Below are 19,870 nucleotides of genomic sequence, written 5' to 3'. Positions count from 1 at the left end.
CAAGTTTTGAAGTTTGTGGAAAATGAACACAAACAAAATTGATGGCTGAGAGACTATTTTGTCTTGTTGTAAAGCTATATAGGCCTAGACTATGATGTAATTGGTGATATTTTTAACAAACAATAACATAAACAAGGCAATACTAGTTCAAAAAGTTGCAAGCGAAGCAAAACTGGAGTTGGCCCGCAAGGAAAGTCCTGATTCTTGAAGAATCAACCACAAAAAAAATAATTAATTGCTAATTATGAGATTTTAACTCTAAGCATTAGCTTGAAAATTTAGAAATATAATTTAAAATTTTATTTTAGTTAAGAAGTGTAAGACTAGACACGCAAAGAGTAAGAACTGAAATAGTATAAAAAATCGTCTAAATATGCAAACAACCAGAACAATTGTTCAATCGCTATCGTTATATATTCGTTTCGATTGATGTACTTGTACCGGTGTCGCGGAAATCTGTTCCCCAGAAAGCTGGTTCCCATAGGCTACTGCGCATGCGTAGACACGGTACATTTGTATCAGATATCTTTAAACCTGGTTCCGAACGAATCATATATTCATATTTTTTTTATATAGTTTATTCTACTTAATGCGAAAATGTAGGTTTTGTCGCCCTTTTTATTGTTGATGACGTGTTACCGGTAATGGTCTGGTTATACTGGTTATACCTCATTATGTATAATTTAAGTTAAAATACAGCATAAATTTCTATTAAAAACAAAAACCCCTAAACATAAACTTACGAAGTATATCGCATCTAAAAACTGTTATTTTTAGTCGGAAACAGAGTTCTAGAGTCCACATAAAATAAGTTATAAGCAGCCTGTGGGAACCAGTTTTCTAGGGGAACCAGATTTCTGAGACACCGAGCGCTTTTGCGCATGCGCAGTAGGTCAGAACAAATACAATACAAGCTCTAATAAATACGAACCGACTTAAAAAGTTTCGGAAAAAAATATTACTTTATTTTAATTTTTTGGAAATTATTATTTTTTTAATGGAAATAACATGCTAGTGACCTACATAAATGTATGCGGTTGTATTTTCGCGAAATATTTGAAAATTTAAACTAGCATAAAAACAAGTTGGTTAGTGGTACTTACTTTTTCTAGGCAACAAATAACGAACCAACTCAGTTCTGCTTACTTTAAATTAAAAACCAAAGTTTTTACGTATAAAGGTCGTGTCTGGAACGTTTTTAACGGACGGTCGTAATAAATTTGGACCGGATGGTCATTGTGTTTGTTTTGTGCATGCGCAATAGCGGCCGGTACAAATATATCTATCGGAACAAATATATTACGAAAACCGGTTTTGTTGTGAATTTGCTTAAACAAATTGTGATTTTATTTTTTATACAAATAAACGAAAAATCACAAAAAATGGTTAAAAATATTTTCCCATCTACAAACCATTTTGAAGTATATATGATATCATGGCGTTGCATTTTGTTCTTGGACAAAATGCATATTGTTTTAAAGCGTAAACGATACAGCTATGGACATGCTTGTTCTAAATAAGGATTTCACGCAATTCTTTCAGCGTCTCATTCCATCGGTGCAGCAGGGCGAAGCGAACTGGATGACGTCAGGGCGTAAATTGGCGTATATCCTGTAATTTATGCGCGCGGGATCATTCGATTCTCCGGTTGGTTTCATGAAATCCGCCCGGGGGGAGAGGGAGAATGCTCTGCGCAAATTTCCACCAATCAGGAGGTAGCATTGTGGCGCGATCTTGGCCAAATGGAAGAAGACCGCAAATCGAAGTCACTTTTAGTTTCTCCGCGCCCCATAAAGAGTTGTCGCTTGAACTCTAAGATTTTGAATTATTTCGACTATTTTGTTTAATTTGTCGAAGAAATTAACTTAAAGATGGTAAGTTTTTGTTTTATACTATACAGTACACTGAGACCTATTATAATAAATGTATCACAGCTAAGATCATTTTGTATCATAAATTCTGATAAGCTGCTATCATTGTTTATTTGCACAATTCGTTTATTTATGTTCGATTATAGTTTGCTTAAATTAAAACGCTAAAACTTGTGTAGTGGAAATCACCCTTTTTATGATTTGATTGTGGTTACCTCAAAGATACAGGGCTTCACGGTCAGAACAGTCATAACGAATGCCTAACGGCGGTCAACGTCGCGTGACTAGAAAATATTGTGCTGTAACATTAATTTACGCTTTAACCCGGGCGATAAGGAGTAATTGAAGAGTCATAAACGAAATAACTCTGAAACCAAGTTTATATTGTTTTAAGTTTCTTCGCGTAAGCTCACATAAAATTGATCGGGTTTAATCGCTGCCTTACTGTAAACGCACATGTAAATATCGCCCATATAGTTGTGTTCGTTGGAAGTTATCCGGGTGTAACCTGACTTCGGAATACAACGGTCGCAGTTCCGCTACAGCATACGTATAAACCAATATTACATTGACGTGGAAACGCATGCACCAACAGTCATTAATGACGTTAAACCACAAAAGTAATTCACGTTTAAACAAAAGTTAAAACGGCTTTATCACTGTTGTTGAATTCTTGTATTTGTTTGACGTCATAAACCGCATTAACGTTATAAAACTCTAGCTGTTAAAAGCATGGCACTGTTAAGCTCCACGTAAATTTGCAAATTACAGTATTACCACCACTTCAGAAAACGCGCGTCAAATCAATTATTGCTAAATAACTCCTGGTGTGTTTTATATTTGATTAATGAAGAAATGATAGTTCTAATTTGTGGTATTACCCCAGAATTGAAATCTTTGATTTGGGAAATATTGGGAAATATGTTCCTATAAGTATCTCATCTTCCCCCACTGTACTACATTACTTCTAAAAATCTCCCAGAGAGAATGCATATCAATTCATGTTGGTCAAGCTGGTGTCCAGATGGGCAATGCTTGTTGGGAGTTGTATTGCTTAGAGCACGGCATCCAACCCGATGGTCAGATGCCAAGTGACAAGACAATTGGAGGGGGTGACGATTCGTTCAACACTTTCTTCAGTGAGACAGGAGCAGGAAAGCATGTTCCAAGAGCAGTTTTCGTCGACCTGGAACCGACGGTTGTTGGTAAGGAAAACAAATATATAAAACTGTGTATGTACATCACAAAAACAAAAGAAAAAAGGAGTACAACGCGCAACTTCTATGTTGGTAAAAGAGAGAGCTGATACACTCTCTCTTTCGCGGGTCGTTCCCATTTACTATTGTAGTCAATGGAATCTAGGGCGTTTGATGTAGTTTTTCTTCGTTTTTTTTACCAATTTTAATTTATAAAGAAAAATAACTATTTTGAAATATTTCTATATTTCTAACAAACCGTTTATTTGAATTTCTTTAATTAAGTTTATTAAATAATTAAATTTCCTAAATCACGGTTTCGGGCAGTTGCGCGTTCTACTCTTTTTTTATTTCTGTGATGTAAATTAGATGTATGAGCGTTAGCCGTTATTATTAAAATCCCCATTTATCGTAAAGACGAAATACGTACCGGCACGTATAGACAACTGTTTCATCCCGAACAGCTAATCACCGGCAAAGAAGATGCTGCAAATAACTACGCTCGTGGCCACTACACTGTCGGTAAGTAAAGATTTTGTGATTTAATTAAGCCTTTGCTCTTTAATAATGCATACAATATGTTACTCCCAAACTTTTATTGAAATGCCGTCATAGGAAAGGAACATGTTGATACTGTGCTTGATCGCATTCGAAAGCTTTCAGATCAATGCAGTGGCTTGCAGGGATTTTTGATCTTTCATTCGTTTGGTGGTGGCACCGGCTCCGGTTTCACTTCTTTGCTAATGGAAAGACTTTCAGTGGATTATGGGAAGAAATCCAAACTGGAATTCGCAATATACCCAGCACCTCAGGTTAGCATGTCGTGTTTAAAATATGCATGTTATTATTTTCCAATCATAGAAACTTGCATTTTATGCTGTACATTATAGTATACTATACACTTCAATTTACAGTGAAGTCAAGCTACAATGTGTATTATTTGACTTACAGATATCTACCGCTGTTGTGGAGCCGTACAACTCGGTTCTAACAACGCATACAACCCTGGAACATTCAGACTGCGCATTTATGGTGGACAATGAAGCAACTTACGATATTTGCCGAAGAAACTTAGATGTGGAAAGACCTACTTACACAAACCTTAATCGTATGATTGGTCAGATCGTTTCATCCATCACAGCTTCGTTACGTTTTGATGGCGCTTTGAACGTGGATTTAACGGGTAAACTTTTTTTGTAATTAAAGTTTGTAATGTCCAATGTCTTTATGGTGTTTATAGTAAGATGCTTGGTCACTACACAATACTAAATAATAACAATAAGATCAGACGTTATTATATAATAAACATTGGAAGTAATGGCCAACCCGTTAATGTAATGTCTGCGAATAAGTTTTCTCAGCACCTACATTGGGAATTTTTTACACTTTAGTGTGCATTAAAAATCATAAGGGGAAGTACTTTCTTTTGGTTAATATATATTGTTAAATTACAGAGTTTCAAACCAACCTGGTGCCATATCCACGTATTCACTTCCCATTGGTCACGTATGCTCCAATCATCTCTGCTGAGAAAGCTTACCACGAGCAATTATCAGTAGCTGAGATCACCAACGCGTGCTTTGAACCAGCCAATCAGATGGTGAAATGCGACCCACGTCATGGGAAGTACATGGCATGCTGCATGTTGTACCGCGGTGATGTTGTCCCGAAGGATGTGAACGCTGCTATTGCTGCGATCAAAACTAAACGAACCATCCAGGTAACTAAATTCCCATTCACTATTTTACAAACAAACTCACTTTTGTATTTTCAGTTCGTCGATTGGTGTCCAACTGGTTTCAAAGTTGGTATCAACTACCAACCACCCACCGTTGTACCAGGTGGTGATTTGGCAAAAGTTCAACGAGCGGTTTGCATGTTGAGCAATACAACAGCTATTGCCGAAGCTTGGGCTCGTCTTGACCACAAATTCGACTTGATGTACGCCAAGCGTGCATTCGTTCACTGGTATAACTGATTTACTTGTATTTAAAATGTTTATGTTTTATATCGTTTATTATTTGTAAAGGTATGTCGGCGAAGGAATGGAAGAAGGAGAATTCTCCGAAGCTCGCGAAGATCTCGCTGCTCTCGAGAAAGATTATGAAGAAGTTGGTATTGATTCCGCCGAGGACCAGGAAGAAGAGGAAGAATATTAAGGAAACTTGAAATCTTGGGATAAACTTGTGATTTTATGTGAATTTCAGTTTACCGGTCACGTAAAGTGTGTTATTAGTACGCTTAAAGTTGCCTTAAAAATATAAAAGCGGGTTTCACTTATAAATGCTACTCCGGTTGAAACAATTGAAAGATAATGGTTAAAAAAGGAGAAACAGTATTTTAAGTGGGAAACTTGTGTCTGCACCATTTCGTTATTTCACAGGGTAGTTTGGTTATAAACCTTCCTTACTTTCGAGTTCGTAAAATAACGAGCAACATTCACTTTTACTTCTCGAATTATCGGTAAGATTGAAAAACGGTCGTTAAATAGGAATATTAGTTGTCGGTTAAGAAGAGTGCTAAAAATTCTCAAAAGGTAAGTTACAAAAAAGATCCCAATTAGTCAACGACTCGATTTACGTTGAAAATTTATTTTGTACCAATAAACGTGATATTAGGGTTACACCAGCAAAGCCTGTTAGAGCAAGTTTGAGCAGATTGGCATTGCAGAACTAAGCAATTCTCACACAACTCCCAACATTGTTAAATACTCATTAACCACTCAATTTTGCTGGCGCTGGCAGCTAGGACGAATCTTATGACGTCACAAATCGCGCACAAAATGATATATTTAAACAAGACCGCGGAGCCAATTATAAAAAAACGCAATTTTAAAAATACTAATCTAATAACAAACTTATTTTACGTGTAAACCTCATATTTGCAATAATAACCTCCTACTTTAAACATTGAATTCAAACATATTCTTGGTATACCTCTTTAAAGAACGCAAATAGAAAGTAAAAACTAAATTCCAAAATTTTCTGTTGGGGAAAGTGCCAGAGTGCTTCTCCTTAAAGTTTTACTTTTATACAACGTGTTATGTTTTCAAGTCATGACGTGTCCTTAGTTTAACCTTTTTTTCAAATAACGTTTTAAAAAAGTTAGAGATTTGTTTTGCCACACCCGCGATATTATACATTGCTAATGGGTTATTGATATTTTAAATTCGTTTGATGGGAAAATAAATATTTGTTGTGTTACTTATGAACTGACCAACTATATCAGCGTTCATCTTAATTATTTTTTTAAAAGGGAGCAATAAATAAGGCATGTAACTGCTCTTTTAGCATGTATAGCAAAACTATAATAACAGAAATTAAGTGTAAACTAAACGTGAAGTCTCCATAAAATTCTAATTAAACACATCAGCATATGTATATTTAATAAAGGAAGTGCAAATATTTGCCATCTTATAAACCGATTACAAGATGCGTCATTATTTATCTGATACTTAAAATGACAAGGCGTGGGAAACTTTATTTAAGGCGTTGCCCGAATATAATACATCAAGATATCGACTAACGATCTGATGCTATACGACGAGACGTAAGGTAAGAGCAAGACCATGTTTTCCTATGTTGTTTATAGAAAAAAAAAACTTCGATAATAATTTTTTTTCAAAATTCTATTTTGGAATGTTAATATGTCATTTATTTCTCAATTTTTAATTTTTCGAGCACCTGTTAGTTGTTTTTTAAATTTTGCTGCAACGCGTTTGGTAAAACACTATTCCTAAAGTAAAATATTGATCGGTATAGCATGTTTTTATTCAACGTCGTTGTGCTGCTCATTTCCGCTTAATAGTTGTTATAACTTTTCTATATATTATTGATATTTAGCTGATATAATAGGATGGGGTAAGATGGGACACTTAAAGACATATATTGCTTAATATTTTAAAACTCGAAATGTGATATGGTTTTGGGTGGATACCACGAAGTATTACTATCAAACTTTATTAAATGATAACCTTTCGAATAAGATGTAAAAAAACACACGAAAATTTATTTATAGCAATTCTTACAACAGGTGTAATTTTAGCGATTCGCAAACCAGCAGGGGTAAGATAGGACACTTTAAAATACTCGTTGGTATAATTAAAAAATGTATTTAATACTAGGAACACACCTAAAGAACAAGAAACAATATTAAACGCTTTGGAAATCAAAACAAACATTCCTAAATTGCCACACTGCATTAGTTTCTAACATGTTACATATACAGTATATTATGTTATTTTAGAACGAACTGGTGTTGTTAAAAGGATAATAGCTATTGTTACAACTACTTGATAAATAATGTATCCTATAATTGAATTTAAACTGATAGTAACAGTACATTTATAATTACCTGTAAAGTTATTATTTTACCACATTTTAGTATTGCTACAATGTAGTTTGCCCAAGACTTTTCTTAAAAATTTCATTACGTTCCAACCCCACCATTATATGGGACCAAATGCTAATATATTACCATTGCAGATACACCTAAATGTTCTTTAACTTAAAAGAGTGCGCAACAAAAGAGATTCATATTTAACTTATTTTAAAATACTTATAACAAAGTTTAAACACAGCATTGATCCATAAAAAGTTAAATTGTTAAAAGTAGGCTGCGATGCCACGGTAACGTTTAGTTTTATTACATAACATTATAAATCATCCCGTGTGATGATTCAGACTAAGAATCTGCAAGATAGTTTGATTTTCTTTACTACAAATATTGATGTCTTTGATTTGTAGTTTTCTCATTCATTCTGTAATTGGAGAAAGAACCATTATCGATATGTTACGTCATTTGACGTCATTACTTCAAGATGACGTTATTGAAGTAACAAACGGTTACTAGGTGATACCTTGTGTTTGCGTCACAACACCTTATAACGCAGCGTATACTAGTTAACATTATATATATGTATATATTGATACATTATGTGCCGACAGCGTTTATTTAGCTTGGTTTCAATTTTACCTTTAATTAATTTTATTATTGTGATTTTAGCTCAAAATTCACCTTCTTTTGTACGAGGTAAGTACAACATTGTTTTGTTTTCTGCATGTCTGAATTTATATTATTTCTAGAAAAGCTTCACATTATTTTAAATTTACGAATGCTTTTTTTAGATGAAAATTCTGATCGTTCTTTCTCTGCTTGCCTTAACGGTTTTATCGAAGCCGTCCCCGCGACTTAGACCGCCTGGTGCAAGTGAGTGTATAACTGTATAAGCAATTCAATAAAAAAACGTTGTTTTCATGAAATTGCGGTCATTGTACTTTGTAGTTATTATACTGTTTTCGAAGAAGTTAATTGACGTTTTGCAGACTTACCACGGAAAGAAAAGGACAGTTCTGGTTACCACCGAGTCTGCTACTATACTAACTGGAGTCAGTACCGTCCAGGAAATGGAAAATATATCCCTGATGATGTAGATCCGTTTTTGTGCACCCACATTGTTTATTCCTTTGTTGAAATTGGAAGTAATAACCAGGTAAGAGAAATTTAAGTAGCCTATATTTGTTAAGCCTTTTTTAAAGTAGTGTAATAACTACATTTTACCAGCTGAAACTTCGAGAATGGAACGGAGACCAACTCATTGACAGTTTACTGACAAAGAAACAAACTAATCCAGATCTCCTTATCACAGCTGCTGTTGGAGGGTGGAATTTCGGCACAGAACGATTTACTGCCGTATGTGAAAATGAAGCAAATATGAGGGTAAGCATAAACATTAGCAAACACCAACTTTGTTGGCAAATACCGAAAAAAATGATCTTTTTTTAAGATATTTTAATGTTTGTTTTATTATTTCACTCGTATTTAACATGTTTGTCTTCCCATGTGTATCTATCTAATTCACGTATTCTTCTGTGGTTCTTCACATCAACACATTAACCCTTCTATACATTATTAGATGTTTGCAAAAACATCAGTAGACTTTCTTCGACAATTTAAATTCGACGGTCTTGACATGGATTGGGAATATCCAGGATCTCGGGGTTCTCCTCCAGAAGATAAACAACGATTTACTCGACTGTTGGAGGTTGTGTCATTATATTTCTTCAGTTCGATAATTATTAAATTCGTGTTTTTGCCAAACATGTAAACTTTTACATAACAATTGCGCCGCCATTGTCGGGACCTTTTAGTTAAACTTCAGGGTTATTTGCAAAGGTTGTGTAATAATACTTCTCGGAAAAGCATGTGTTCCATTCCTACGATAGCACCTGCACGATTTCTCACGTGCGTGGCGCTGACCAAACATGGCTGAACCAAATATAGCTGCAATAACTCTGCTAATAGTGTTTGTAATATTTGCTAAAGATTCTTATGGAGGAGTATGAAGCTGAAGCACTTAGCACCGGTAATCCACGACTTTTGCTTACCGCAGCCGTTCCTGCTGGTCCGTCTACGATTGAAGCGGGCTTTGAAATAAATGCCGTCTGCAGGTAAGCAAAAGTTCGCCAGGTCCTATATATTATACATTTTTTTATACAAAGAGCCAGATCCTATACTGTACAAGAAAATTTATACATAACATCTGTCTTATCACAAGTGAGTTTTTCCGCCACGTGAGGACAGTTACCTGTTATTCATTTCGAGAAGACGTGGTGCTGCTGTTGCGTTTTTTAGGGCTACCAGAGTACTATAACAAGGTCGAGCTTAAACTTTACCTGTATTCTCAGTTAGACAGCATTACTTTTCTACAGTATTCTTGACCTGGTTCATATTATGACATACGATTTCCACGGAGGATCATGGGAAAAAAACACAGGACACAACGCCGCACTTTATCCAAGTCCACCCGGCACCATACAGAATGACTTCAATATTGTATGTTTGAAATACCAACATTATAGAAATAAGGAAAAAAACAATTATCTAACATAACTATAGTCCAATAATCCATATTTTTTAAGTATATTATCAGAATATATACATATTTTTAATTCTCTTAAAATATAACCTATTTATGACAAAGCAAAATACTTTATATTTTGACATCGTACCAATCATTTTATAACTTTATTTACCAAATTAAATTCAATTGGTTCCCGCATGATCAAAGTTTAATTTAAAATAATGTTACTTTGTTGTATTTTAGGAAGAATCAGTTAACATTTGGCTTACGAATGGTTGCGACCCAAAGAAATTAGTTTTGGGTGTTCCAACTTATGGAAGGTACAATCATTTTGTTTTTGTTGTTTCCTTTTCATCGCCTACAACATTTTTATCATTTTTTAAATTTGTTTGACTTTTGCAGAACTTACACTTTGTTGGATCCATTAAAATTTGGCTTTGGTGCGAATGCGACAGGACCTGGGGATGCTGGGACATACACAAGAGAGGCTGGTTTTCTTGCATATTACGAGGTGCAATTTATACTATCTTGAAAAACGTCTGTCTCTCGTTTACATATCACATTTAGGATATATATGTGGGGGGAAAGACGGGACACTTCAGCACATGTTGATTTCCGAACTCATAAAAATAGATGGTTATGGAAAGATACCATGAATAAGTACTATCATTCCTTTATTAATTAACAACAAATCAAAAAATATATATTAAAACTTACGGGGTATTTACCCATTAACTCTGGATTATAGACAGGCACGCTTACCAACTATGTTGCCTATACAGTCTGTTATTGTTTGAACAATAATGGGCATTGTTAAAACATCGATAGAAAATAGTGTATCTTGAAAATGCATATGAACTTGTAAAACGGAAAATTAATAATAACTTTGAATGAAGTGGTAGTAAACAAAGAACATTCAAAGGATTATAAAACCGTATCCTCACAATTCCCACAGGCCGTTGGTAATTATTTAAAACACGATCAGGATATTTGGATACAAATGTGATAAAGGTGTCCCATCTCCCCTCACCCTTAATGACCTCTGCCAAGTTCTCTTAATTTAGACATATTGACCCCTGCCTAGTTTTCTCTTGTACATACCTCATCTTTTTACAAAACAAAAGTAATTTATGAGATAAAATGAAACTGTACGAAATACTTTATCCTATGTTATGTAACTACGATATACTGGATAGCTAATTCAAATTGTAACTCCAAAATATCGACAGTTTTAAAACAATTCAGCTAGCATTCAAAATGAGCGTCCTAATGTTATGCTTTTTTCACCTTTTGAAAAAATATTGTAATCGTTTAACACCGAATTTTAATACTAAACAACAGTTATCACCTTTGTTGCACACTTTGTTAGACCGTGAGAATACTGTTGAATTATATATACTGTAACATTTGTTTTTGTCCGTCATTAAATCGGTTCCCGTAAAAGGAGTGTTTAAAAAGTCTCGTCTCTTCCCCCATCCTACTATAAATAACATTGATCCGTATATGTTTGATAATCATAAACGAAAATTGGTACACGAATTGTAGCGCCGAATCAAATTGTTGGCGTAAAGGCACAGTTTCTACGTGTTACCCGCAGTACAATAGGCTTTCCCAGTTAATAAAAAGTTTTAACGTATTTGTCCTGTCAGATATGTCCATATATGAATGATCCTGCAGCAAATTTCATTTGGAGTGATTATGCAATGGCACCAGCTGTGGCTGTAGGCGATCAATGGATTTCTTTTGACGATGTCAACTCCATCGAATACAAGGTAACGTATAAAGAATAAGTAACTGTCTATTTCATAAAAGCAATGTTTGCAGATCAACTACATGAAATCTTTGGGTTTGGGTGGAACAATGGTGTGGGCGGTCGATAATGATGATTTCCAAGCTACATGTGGCTACAAAAACCATCTTTTAAGGTCAGAAAATTATTAACAACACAAATAGTTGATTTACCGGTTGCTGTTTTTCTAGGCAAATGTATTTCTTGCTTGTCGGTGAGAACAGTCCAGCATGTGGTATCAAACCAACAACAACTGCTGTTACTTGGTGGCCACAACCTGATTACACAAACCCACCGCAGGAAATAGATTGCTGGTATCCTTTGCAACCAGGCGAAACAACTCCAGCTGTTACCACGAAGACCACAGTAGCAACTCCAGTACCAACCGAACCAACCACCAACCCAAATACACCTGGGGGCACACCATATCCAGACACAACAACCAACAGAGTAGTTACACTACCTCCTTGCGAAGGTTCGTGGAACGCTGCATTGGTCATTATTCTGTAATTTAAAATGTTAATCTTCTGTGTCTTTAATATTCTATCACAATGCAAACGATCGTTCTCTTATTTGCAGGTCCCGATTGCTATCTTGAGTGCACATTGAAACCAGATGGATTTTATGCGGACCCTCATAGATGCAACTGCTTTTATCAGTGTTCAGATAAGCAAGCTTTTCCCAAATGTTGTTCGGTAAATGGGTATACGAGTTGTCTTTTATAACTAAACTATTTGTTAACTTTCCACCAGAACGGTCTGCTGTACAACCCAGAGATCGTCGCATGTGATTACCCCGAAAACGTTGATTGTTCTCAAACGTTGGCACCCACTAGTCCGCCAGCACCAACAACTACCACAGAACAACAGTTCACCACTACATTACCAGTGACACAAACTACCTTGCCTGCTACCGCTGGACCAGGTAAAGACAACGGTTTTATTGCTTCCAATTTTGTCTGTTTAGAATTTCGTTAAGAGCAGCCTACTAAACTATTTTCGCCCTAAGGAGAATTCTCTTGCACCAATCAAGCAAATGGCGATTACGTCGACCCTCAAGATTGTCACAGGTTTTATCAGTGCGTGGGTGAAGAAATATCTTCAGTTCATGAGTGTCCTGCTGGAACTTATTTCAACGGCCTGACCTGCGATTGGGAATCGACCACCGTACCTTGCACAACTCGTACCTAATAAGCTACGAAACGTGGTACACATATAACATAGCGTTAATTCGTGGAATCAAGTGTATGTTGTTTAATGACTCCCGTGCGTATGTAACGTAACTGTAATTATAACATAGGTGCAAAATACATTTCTGAATAATTTAAGTGTGTCTTGGCTAATTGCACAGTAAAACAAAATAAAAGGCCCGTTAAACTGGTCAAAAGTACAATAAGGCAGAGCGGAATTAATAGGCATATTCTTTCGAATCCATTTAGTTTGTGGCATATATTCTGTATAGTGGTACACAAACACCGTTCCCTAATTACGGGATGTAACTTATGTTGATATTTTTGGTTTCATAACTAAACAAATTAGTGGCTGTGAAACTATTTGCCTTCAAGCTACAACGTAAACCAATATAGGGAAACTGTCTATCATTGGTGTGCAGTCATGCATGGAGGACAAAGTTCCTATCAGGCCTGGTTTGGGGAGACGAGACACCACATATCCTACAGTTTTTACATTTTTCTTCCACTTTTTCGTACGTTACACAAGGCGCATCGTCCACTTTTGTTATACCCTTTCTCCTGCAGACCAAAAAAACAGATATTGCTGACATTTGCCCCAAATAGATTGCTATTTCTGGTTTACAAAAAAAACACGTGAGATATTCTAAAGTGAAAATTTATAAAAAAAATAAATAAATTTGAAACGCATTGTTTTAAGAGAGGGTAAGAAAAAAGTTTAGTCTTGATTTTTGAGGGATTTGTCAGGATGTTTCTTGGTGGCAAGTTTTGTTACCATAGGTAAACCCTATAGACAGCTTTAAACCAAATACAAACATGTTGTTCAATTTAAGTGTAAAAGTACATGAAAAAGTTGGAAATAAGCACAGTGTTTTATAAGTTATATTTTTCTATAATAATAGCTTCATCAACTCAATCTGTTGCTATCAAAAACATCCAATAGATGACTAAATAAAATGTAGAATATTTTCGATTCAGCAAATTTTTATAAGAAAGCAAAGGATATTTTTATAGTAGTAAAAGAAAATATGAACCAGTGTCTTAAATACAGCATTCGATGTTTAGCGCTAGCGAGCTATGTGGCGCAGTCAAATGCTCAAGGTTTGTCGCCGCAAGATTCACTAGTTGCCTTCATTGTATTGGGGGTAGTAACAATAATGGCAATTCTAATTGTTGCTCTGTCTCTTTATTTGCTTTATAGAAGATTAAAAGGTAAGAAATGAACGTTAATTTTATAGATAAGCCCTAAATATGTGTTGTCTAACTTGTATTTAATATTTTTGTTTATCTTGCAATCAAACCGCTGTGGTGTATATACAAACATAGGCCACAAATTAATGTAACGTAGGATACGGAAAGATGGAACACTTTTAGCACAATATGTTTAAATACCCTGATCATGTTTTCAACAACTAACAAAGATCTATGGAAGCCGTGAGAATGCGGTTTCATAATTCTTTGAATGTGATTTATTTACCACCCATGTGTCGAGTAAATAAAATGAAAAGTTGTCCCATCTTCCCCCACCCTACTATGTATGTGTTTAATCGGAGTAACAATTATTGTTATATTTTGTGTGAATTTATTGTAGCCATAACGGTGCGCATAGCCTAAATATTAGGCACTAATTTGTATTACCTGGTTAAAAGCAAAACAGCGGACTGAATTGACTGAGGTTCTGCGTCAATGCACACGCTGCTTTAACGGGAATGAGCGTTGCGTTGTGGTGCAATGATAAAAACAAGTAATATTTTAAAAGTTACAATTTGAAATAATATCCAATTCTTAAAATGCCAGATATCACGTAACTGATATATATTTCTTTCGCCAAGTGTTATAGCGTTCACTGTTCACGATCCTGTTTAAAATAAGGTAAAAAAAGTAACAAGACTGTGGTTTTACGCTTCATCTGGGTCTTCGCGTGACCAATCGTTTTGTTTGCCCGGTATACTTCACGGTGGGTGCGGATATAAAATCGTTCAAACGAGTGAGAACTCTCTTTTCGGTTGAACAGTGGTAGGGATTTTTTGCCCACCCGAAATGTATATGGACATGTCTTATTTTTGGTCTGCTACTTACGGCCCAGGATTTCTAGGATTTTTTGTTGATTTGTTTTTCGTTTTTGTGATTTTGGAACTTATAGCATTACTGGTGTTTACAGGGTGTATGTGGAAATTATGTAAGTTGTGAAGTTTATTCGTTTTATGTACATAGGAAATTATTGGTATTGCTACAGATATAAATCTACCGTTATATTAATTTAATATATTTGTGTTTTGCTATCGCAGCATCGAATGGTAATCTTTCTACTTCATCGCTGGTTGCATATGAAAATCCAGTAGCTGCTGCTGAGTCTGCACCGAAAGGTTATATAAAAAAACATTTTAGAAGACTTACAACTGCTATAACTTGTCTGTATTTTTTTAGGAACGGGGTTACGAGAAACGAAATCATTTCAGGAAATCGGCACACAAACCGTTCCTACCACCGACATTACTGAGGTGAATAATTTGCTTCATCATTTCTCGTGTTTAGAGTAAATGCACTGCTGCGTATTCGTTAGATTATGGCTATATAGCCTATACTGTTGGTAAAACACGAACCACAGCAGTACCGCGTTAGATTTGAGTCTGGCAGTTCATGGCACCTTGTATAAGCTTGTATGAACCCAAATATTTATCAACGCATATCCAATTAACCAAATTACTTAGAAACTTTATATAAATAATTAATTCATGTTTACCACATTTGTGCCTTGAGGCAAGCCGGTTAGCCTACCTTGTCTATGAATATAACGTTGCACTAATTGATCAATAAGTAAGACACACATTATCTATAACCAGTATATACAAATTTTAGAACGCAGATGACGGCCAAAAATATGCAAATGAGAAATCCACATCTATTCAAAATAATGATTTTGTTCAAGGTAACCGTTTCGTCGACACTTTGCGAACAGTTATATTATATATATGTTCACTATTAAACTATTTTCTAGAGGATGTTTTTGTGTTCAAAAGCTCTTACTCTTCAACGTCGAACCATGACCAGCATGAACATCAGCCTCGCTCTCGACCCAACCTTGAACGACGGAAGTCCCGAGATGATATCGTGTTTCAATCTGGTTGGAGAAAAACCGTAAAGTTGTTGGATCTGATCAAGGCGAATGTTATAAGGGAGTCAAGAGTTCTACAGCTTGAACACGAAACAGTAAGATTTGTTCAAATATTACTTAAACCAAAAAATGGTCTAAATGAAGGAATGTGACAGTCCAACAAGGGCGGTCTAATTCGGGTACCTAATAAAACTACAGGTTGCACGCGGTTGCAAACGGTTGCAGGTATTTTAGTTATTTCGACCAGAAATGCTACGCGGCCACGTTCAAAAGAAGTTAAATGACCATACGAGTGTAACAAACCAACTTTTGGTCCGATACCTCGAATGTTTTTTTTTAGTTATGGTCAAAAAACCATTACGCGGTAGCAAACGGTTGCAGATATTTTAGTTATTTCGATAACTCAAAAACCATTTGAGGTATCGGACCAAAAGTTGGTTTGTTAAACTTGTATGGTCATTTGACATCCATTGGCTTAGCCGCGTAGCGTTTCTGATCGAAATAACCGAAATATCTGCAACCGTTTGCAACCGCGCGCAACCGTTTGCAACCTGTAGTTTTATTAGGGACCCGTCTAATTCACATATATCGTGCCCGCTTACGAGTTACCACGTGTTATAAAACGTTGTGGGTAAGCAGTTTGTTTTTGAGTTTTGATATATATAAGGCTAAGAATTTAGATAACCCATAAGGCTGTGTTTAGATCACAGAAGAAGAAGTCGAAAAAGAATTGAAACCTTATCTTATTGGAAAATATCCTATTGCGGGAATCTACAACGACGTAGCTGGCTGCAAAATGTCATTATATGATGCATACAAAGATAGCATTATTTCTAGAGGTACGATTTAGTAAATTGGCAAGCAAATTTTGATCTTCAAATCACAGTGCAAAATGTACTATATTTTTTTCCTGAAAATAACCTGTGACATAAACATAATATATCTTGCTCAGGTACGGCCCTTAGTTTATTGGAAGCACAAGCTGCCGTTGGTAGCATTATTGATCCACATAAAGGTAGCAAGATGGGCGTTGCTGATGCTCTTCAACAAGAGTTGCTCGATAAAAACTTTGCTGCCGTGCTTTTTAGAGCAGAACGTGCTGTAACTGGGTACAAAGTAAAAGATTCAAACGAGAAACTATCTTTGTTTCAAGCCATGCAAAAGGTAAGTGGGCCGATTAAAAATCACTTAGGCATACCAGCAGTGTACTTTCTGTTCCCATACATTTTAGGGTGCTTGGCCGGTTGCGAAAGATAATTTTGCGACAATTAATTTTGATACACAACAACCGTAATTTTTAATATATCATACATTAAAATTTAATTCATAAAGCCTTCGATTTTGTTGTTTCTAATATTTTTCGAGAACAGGTTCAGTACCTAAACGGCGCATTGGTTGGAGAGCTTGCCTTTAAGTTGGGATGCGGATTTGACACGTACTGCTCCCACTGTGGGAGTGTGTGTCCAAGACACTTTACGGCAGCTGCTCTAACCAAGTTGTTCTTATTGGGTTTTCCAAATTGTCAGACATAAAAAAGTATCACACATAAAAAAACTATGCACAAAAAAACTATTACCCACAAAGTTACATCGTTTAAGCCGGCACAAGGACTAAAAAGTTGCGCTCATTCATTCAACAACATAGGAGAAAAATGTGTAGCATGTTTGCTTAACAACAAAGTTCTATAAAACATATATTTCCAGGGTCTTGTGGTTGAAAAACATGGCATTCGATTACTGGAAGCTCAAATTGCCACTGGTGGTATTATTGACCCAGTAGCAAATCATAGATTACCAGTGGAGGTCGCGTTTGAACGAGGTGATTCTTGTTAGCAGTATATGTATAGCAATAACAAGCTAGCTTTTCTGTAATGGAATGAAACGAAAGTTGCGTACACCATTTTTTTGTAAATTTGTCTAAAAGGAATATTCATGTCAGGTTTGTTTAACGAGAGATTACATCGAACACTTGAAGATCCTACTGATGATACAAAAGGTTTTCTTGACCCGAATACAAAAGAGAATCTCACATATTTGGAACTTCTTGAACGATGTGTTGAAGATCCAGACACGGAGCTGCTGTTGTTGCCACTTGTTCGGCCAGAAGAAAAAAAATATTATAAAGGCGGGTGGGTCGAGTTATACGAAAACAATATTATTGTCGGCAATATTGTTAAACAAAAAATGTCCATGCATTTGAATCCAAATGAGTTAAATTTAATAATGAATTTAAAATACAGTATACTGTGGGGTGAAAGTGGAAACTTAGGACCTAAATTCCACAGTCCAATCGTGTATGAAACAGCAGTTAACAACAATGTTTTAGAGTCGTCTACAGTTATATATTTTTAAAAATTTTCTTTATATACTACCAAATAGAACGAGAAAAGAAAACAAAACCTTGGCTTATCTTACCCCTTCCTACTATTATCACGCGGGTGTTTTTGTTTAAAAAATAAACTGTATAGCACCAACAAAGCTTCATACGGCAACGTATAGCGTGTTTGTATAGTAAGTTACATTAATTACATTCATACACGAAAAAATACATATGCACACAGGCACTTGGAAGAGACATCGATTAGAACCAGAATGTCTGTCTCAAAAAGTCGAACAATCAGTTCGTCGTCTACAGAAGAAGGGTGACAGAAGAGGAAGCTTTGTACATACATTTCTTTCATCAACCGAGAAATCTAGCCGTTCTTGGTTGTTTATATTATTGGTTGCTTCTTAACAAGTAATAATAAAATGATTTAGGCATTTTAAGCCAAATTGAAAGATAAAGTTTCAATTCTTTAATAATGATTTGGCGCGTTTTAGTCTAATTTTATTGCCGAGAAAAGGCTGGTACATTTCTTAAATATTTGTTGGTTAAATGCAACAGCTCAAAAATATCGTATAGTATAAAATAAAGCAATGGTTATCACATAACGCCTTTTTTATTTTTAAGTTATTGCATACTATGTATTCTATTTCTTTTGATTACCGCAACGTTATGATAAATATAAGTTACATACATTCATTATGTTTATAAAAGGTAGGGTAAAAAATAAACACAGCGTAAGACATGCCATTTTTTAAAAACTTTTCTTACCGTTGCATTTAACAGTAGACGAAAGAATACAGTATTATTCGACAGTATTCATGCGGTCCAACAAAGTGCGCGGCATTAATGATAGGGGAGACCGGGGAAGGATAAGACGTTTTTTTGAAAATTGCTAATATTTTTTTTATGCGTCACGTGAAATTAAATATTAGTTTGTTGTAAAGGATGATCCTTTGCCGAAAAAGGGTAGGAAAGTCGCTTGCCAAAGCAAATTAGAAATGCATGCAAAAGGTCAAATTCCTAATGTTCCTAAATTGCCCCGGTACCGGGGTCACCTCGGACATGACCGGGGTAACCTCGAATAGTATACGTTTTTTTTGTTTTATTCAACACCGCTAGTAAAAACGACAAACGAAATAACAAAAATTATCTAATATTTCAAACGACTATAGGCTATAGCTGATACTTTAGCAAATATTATAACGAGAAAGGTTATTTGCCTTTTGGATCTCCCGATGGATACGGGATTAGGCAGAACTGAGGCAATCCGGTTACTTTCAATTAACGGCATGGTTGTCTTCTACTAGCGGCTCAACGAATGAATTTACCTCTGTAAAATTTTATGTCGAGATCTTTGTCATTTTCCTCTTTATTGCAGTCTTTAAAGTCAACCACTTTGCCTACATAAAAGAATGCTTTCTTGTCATGCGCATCATATTTTACAAGTACGAAGTCTCCCACATCAGCTTTTTTCTTTTAGTGTGGGTGTGGAAACATCTTCCTCACTACACACTTCATCCGTT

General features: G+C 35.6%; 3 protein-coding genes across 4 annotated transcripts; all 3 read left to right on the top strand.

Annotated features, from left to right (window-relative positions):
• The first annotated feature begins 1,752 nt into the window (after positions 1-1,752).
• Positions 1,753-5,351, top strand: LOC100181688 (tubulin alpha chain, testis-specific). The gene is made up of 8 exons (XM_002130166.4): positions 1,753-1,874; positions 2,854-3,076; positions 3,485-3,589; positions 3,683-3,879; positions 4,019-4,250; positions 4,522-4,787; positions 4,842-5,035; positions 5,097-5,351. The coding sequence occupies exons 1-8, from the start codon at positions 1,872-1,874 to the stop codon at positions 5,224-5,226; spliced, it is 1,350 nt and encodes a 449-aa protein (XP_002130202.1). The 5' UTR covers positions 1,753-1,871; the 3' UTR covers positions 5,227-5,351.
• Positions 5,352-6,589: 1,238 nt separating this feature from the next.
• gh18 (chitinase) lies at positions 6,590-13,045 on the top strand. The gene is given in 16 exon segments (NM_001114627.1): positions 6,590-6,621; positions 8,072-8,098; positions 8,194-8,275; positions 8,392-8,558; positions 8,630-8,785; positions 8,982-9,110; positions 9,392-9,516; positions 9,778-9,901; positions 10,173-10,249; positions 10,332-10,440; positions 11,579-11,701; positions 11,754-11,854; positions 11,910-12,193; positions 12,298-12,413; positions 12,471-12,642; positions 12,727-13,045. Coding segments are annotated over 14 exon segments (1,947 nt in total). The 5' UTR covers positions 6,590-6,621; positions 8,072-8,098; the 3' UTR covers positions 12,909-13,045.
• A 642-nt stretch (positions 13,046-13,687) lies between these two features.
• LOC100186447 (desmoplakin-like) lies at positions 13,688-19,043 on the top strand. Of its 2 annotated transcripts, none has more exons than XM_002129869.2 (10): positions 13,688-14,119; positions 15,196-15,273; positions 15,335-15,408; positions 15,767-15,836; positions 15,906-16,117; positions 16,726-16,861; positions 16,975-17,186; positions 17,726-17,840; positions 17,961-18,150; positions 18,583-19,043. In XM_002129869.2, the coding sequence occupies exons 1-10, from the start codon at positions 13,936-13,938 to the stop codon at positions 18,665-18,667; spliced, it is 1,356 nt and encodes a 451-aa protein (XP_002129905.1). In that variant the 5' UTR covers positions 13,688-13,935; the 3' UTR covers positions 18,668-19,043. The 2 variants fall into 2 exon arrangements, with proteins under 2 accessions (XP_002129905.1, XP_018670703.1); XM_018815158.2 differs by lacking the exon at positions 13,688-14,119 and adding an exon at positions 14,764-15,086.
• The last annotated feature ends 827 nt before the right edge of the window (positions 19,044-19,870 follow it).

The sequence above is a fragment of the Ciona intestinalis genome, unplaced genomic scaffold (genome assembly GCF_000224145.3).
Source record: "Ciona intestinalis unplaced genomic scaffold, KH HT000037.2, whole genome shotgun sequence".
NCBI lineage: Eukaryota > Metazoa > Chordata > Ascidiacea > Phlebobranchia > Cionidae > Ciona > Ciona intestinalis.
Note: the sequence above shows the minus strand (reverse complement) of the source record. Positions and strands in the feature narration are given on the sequence as shown.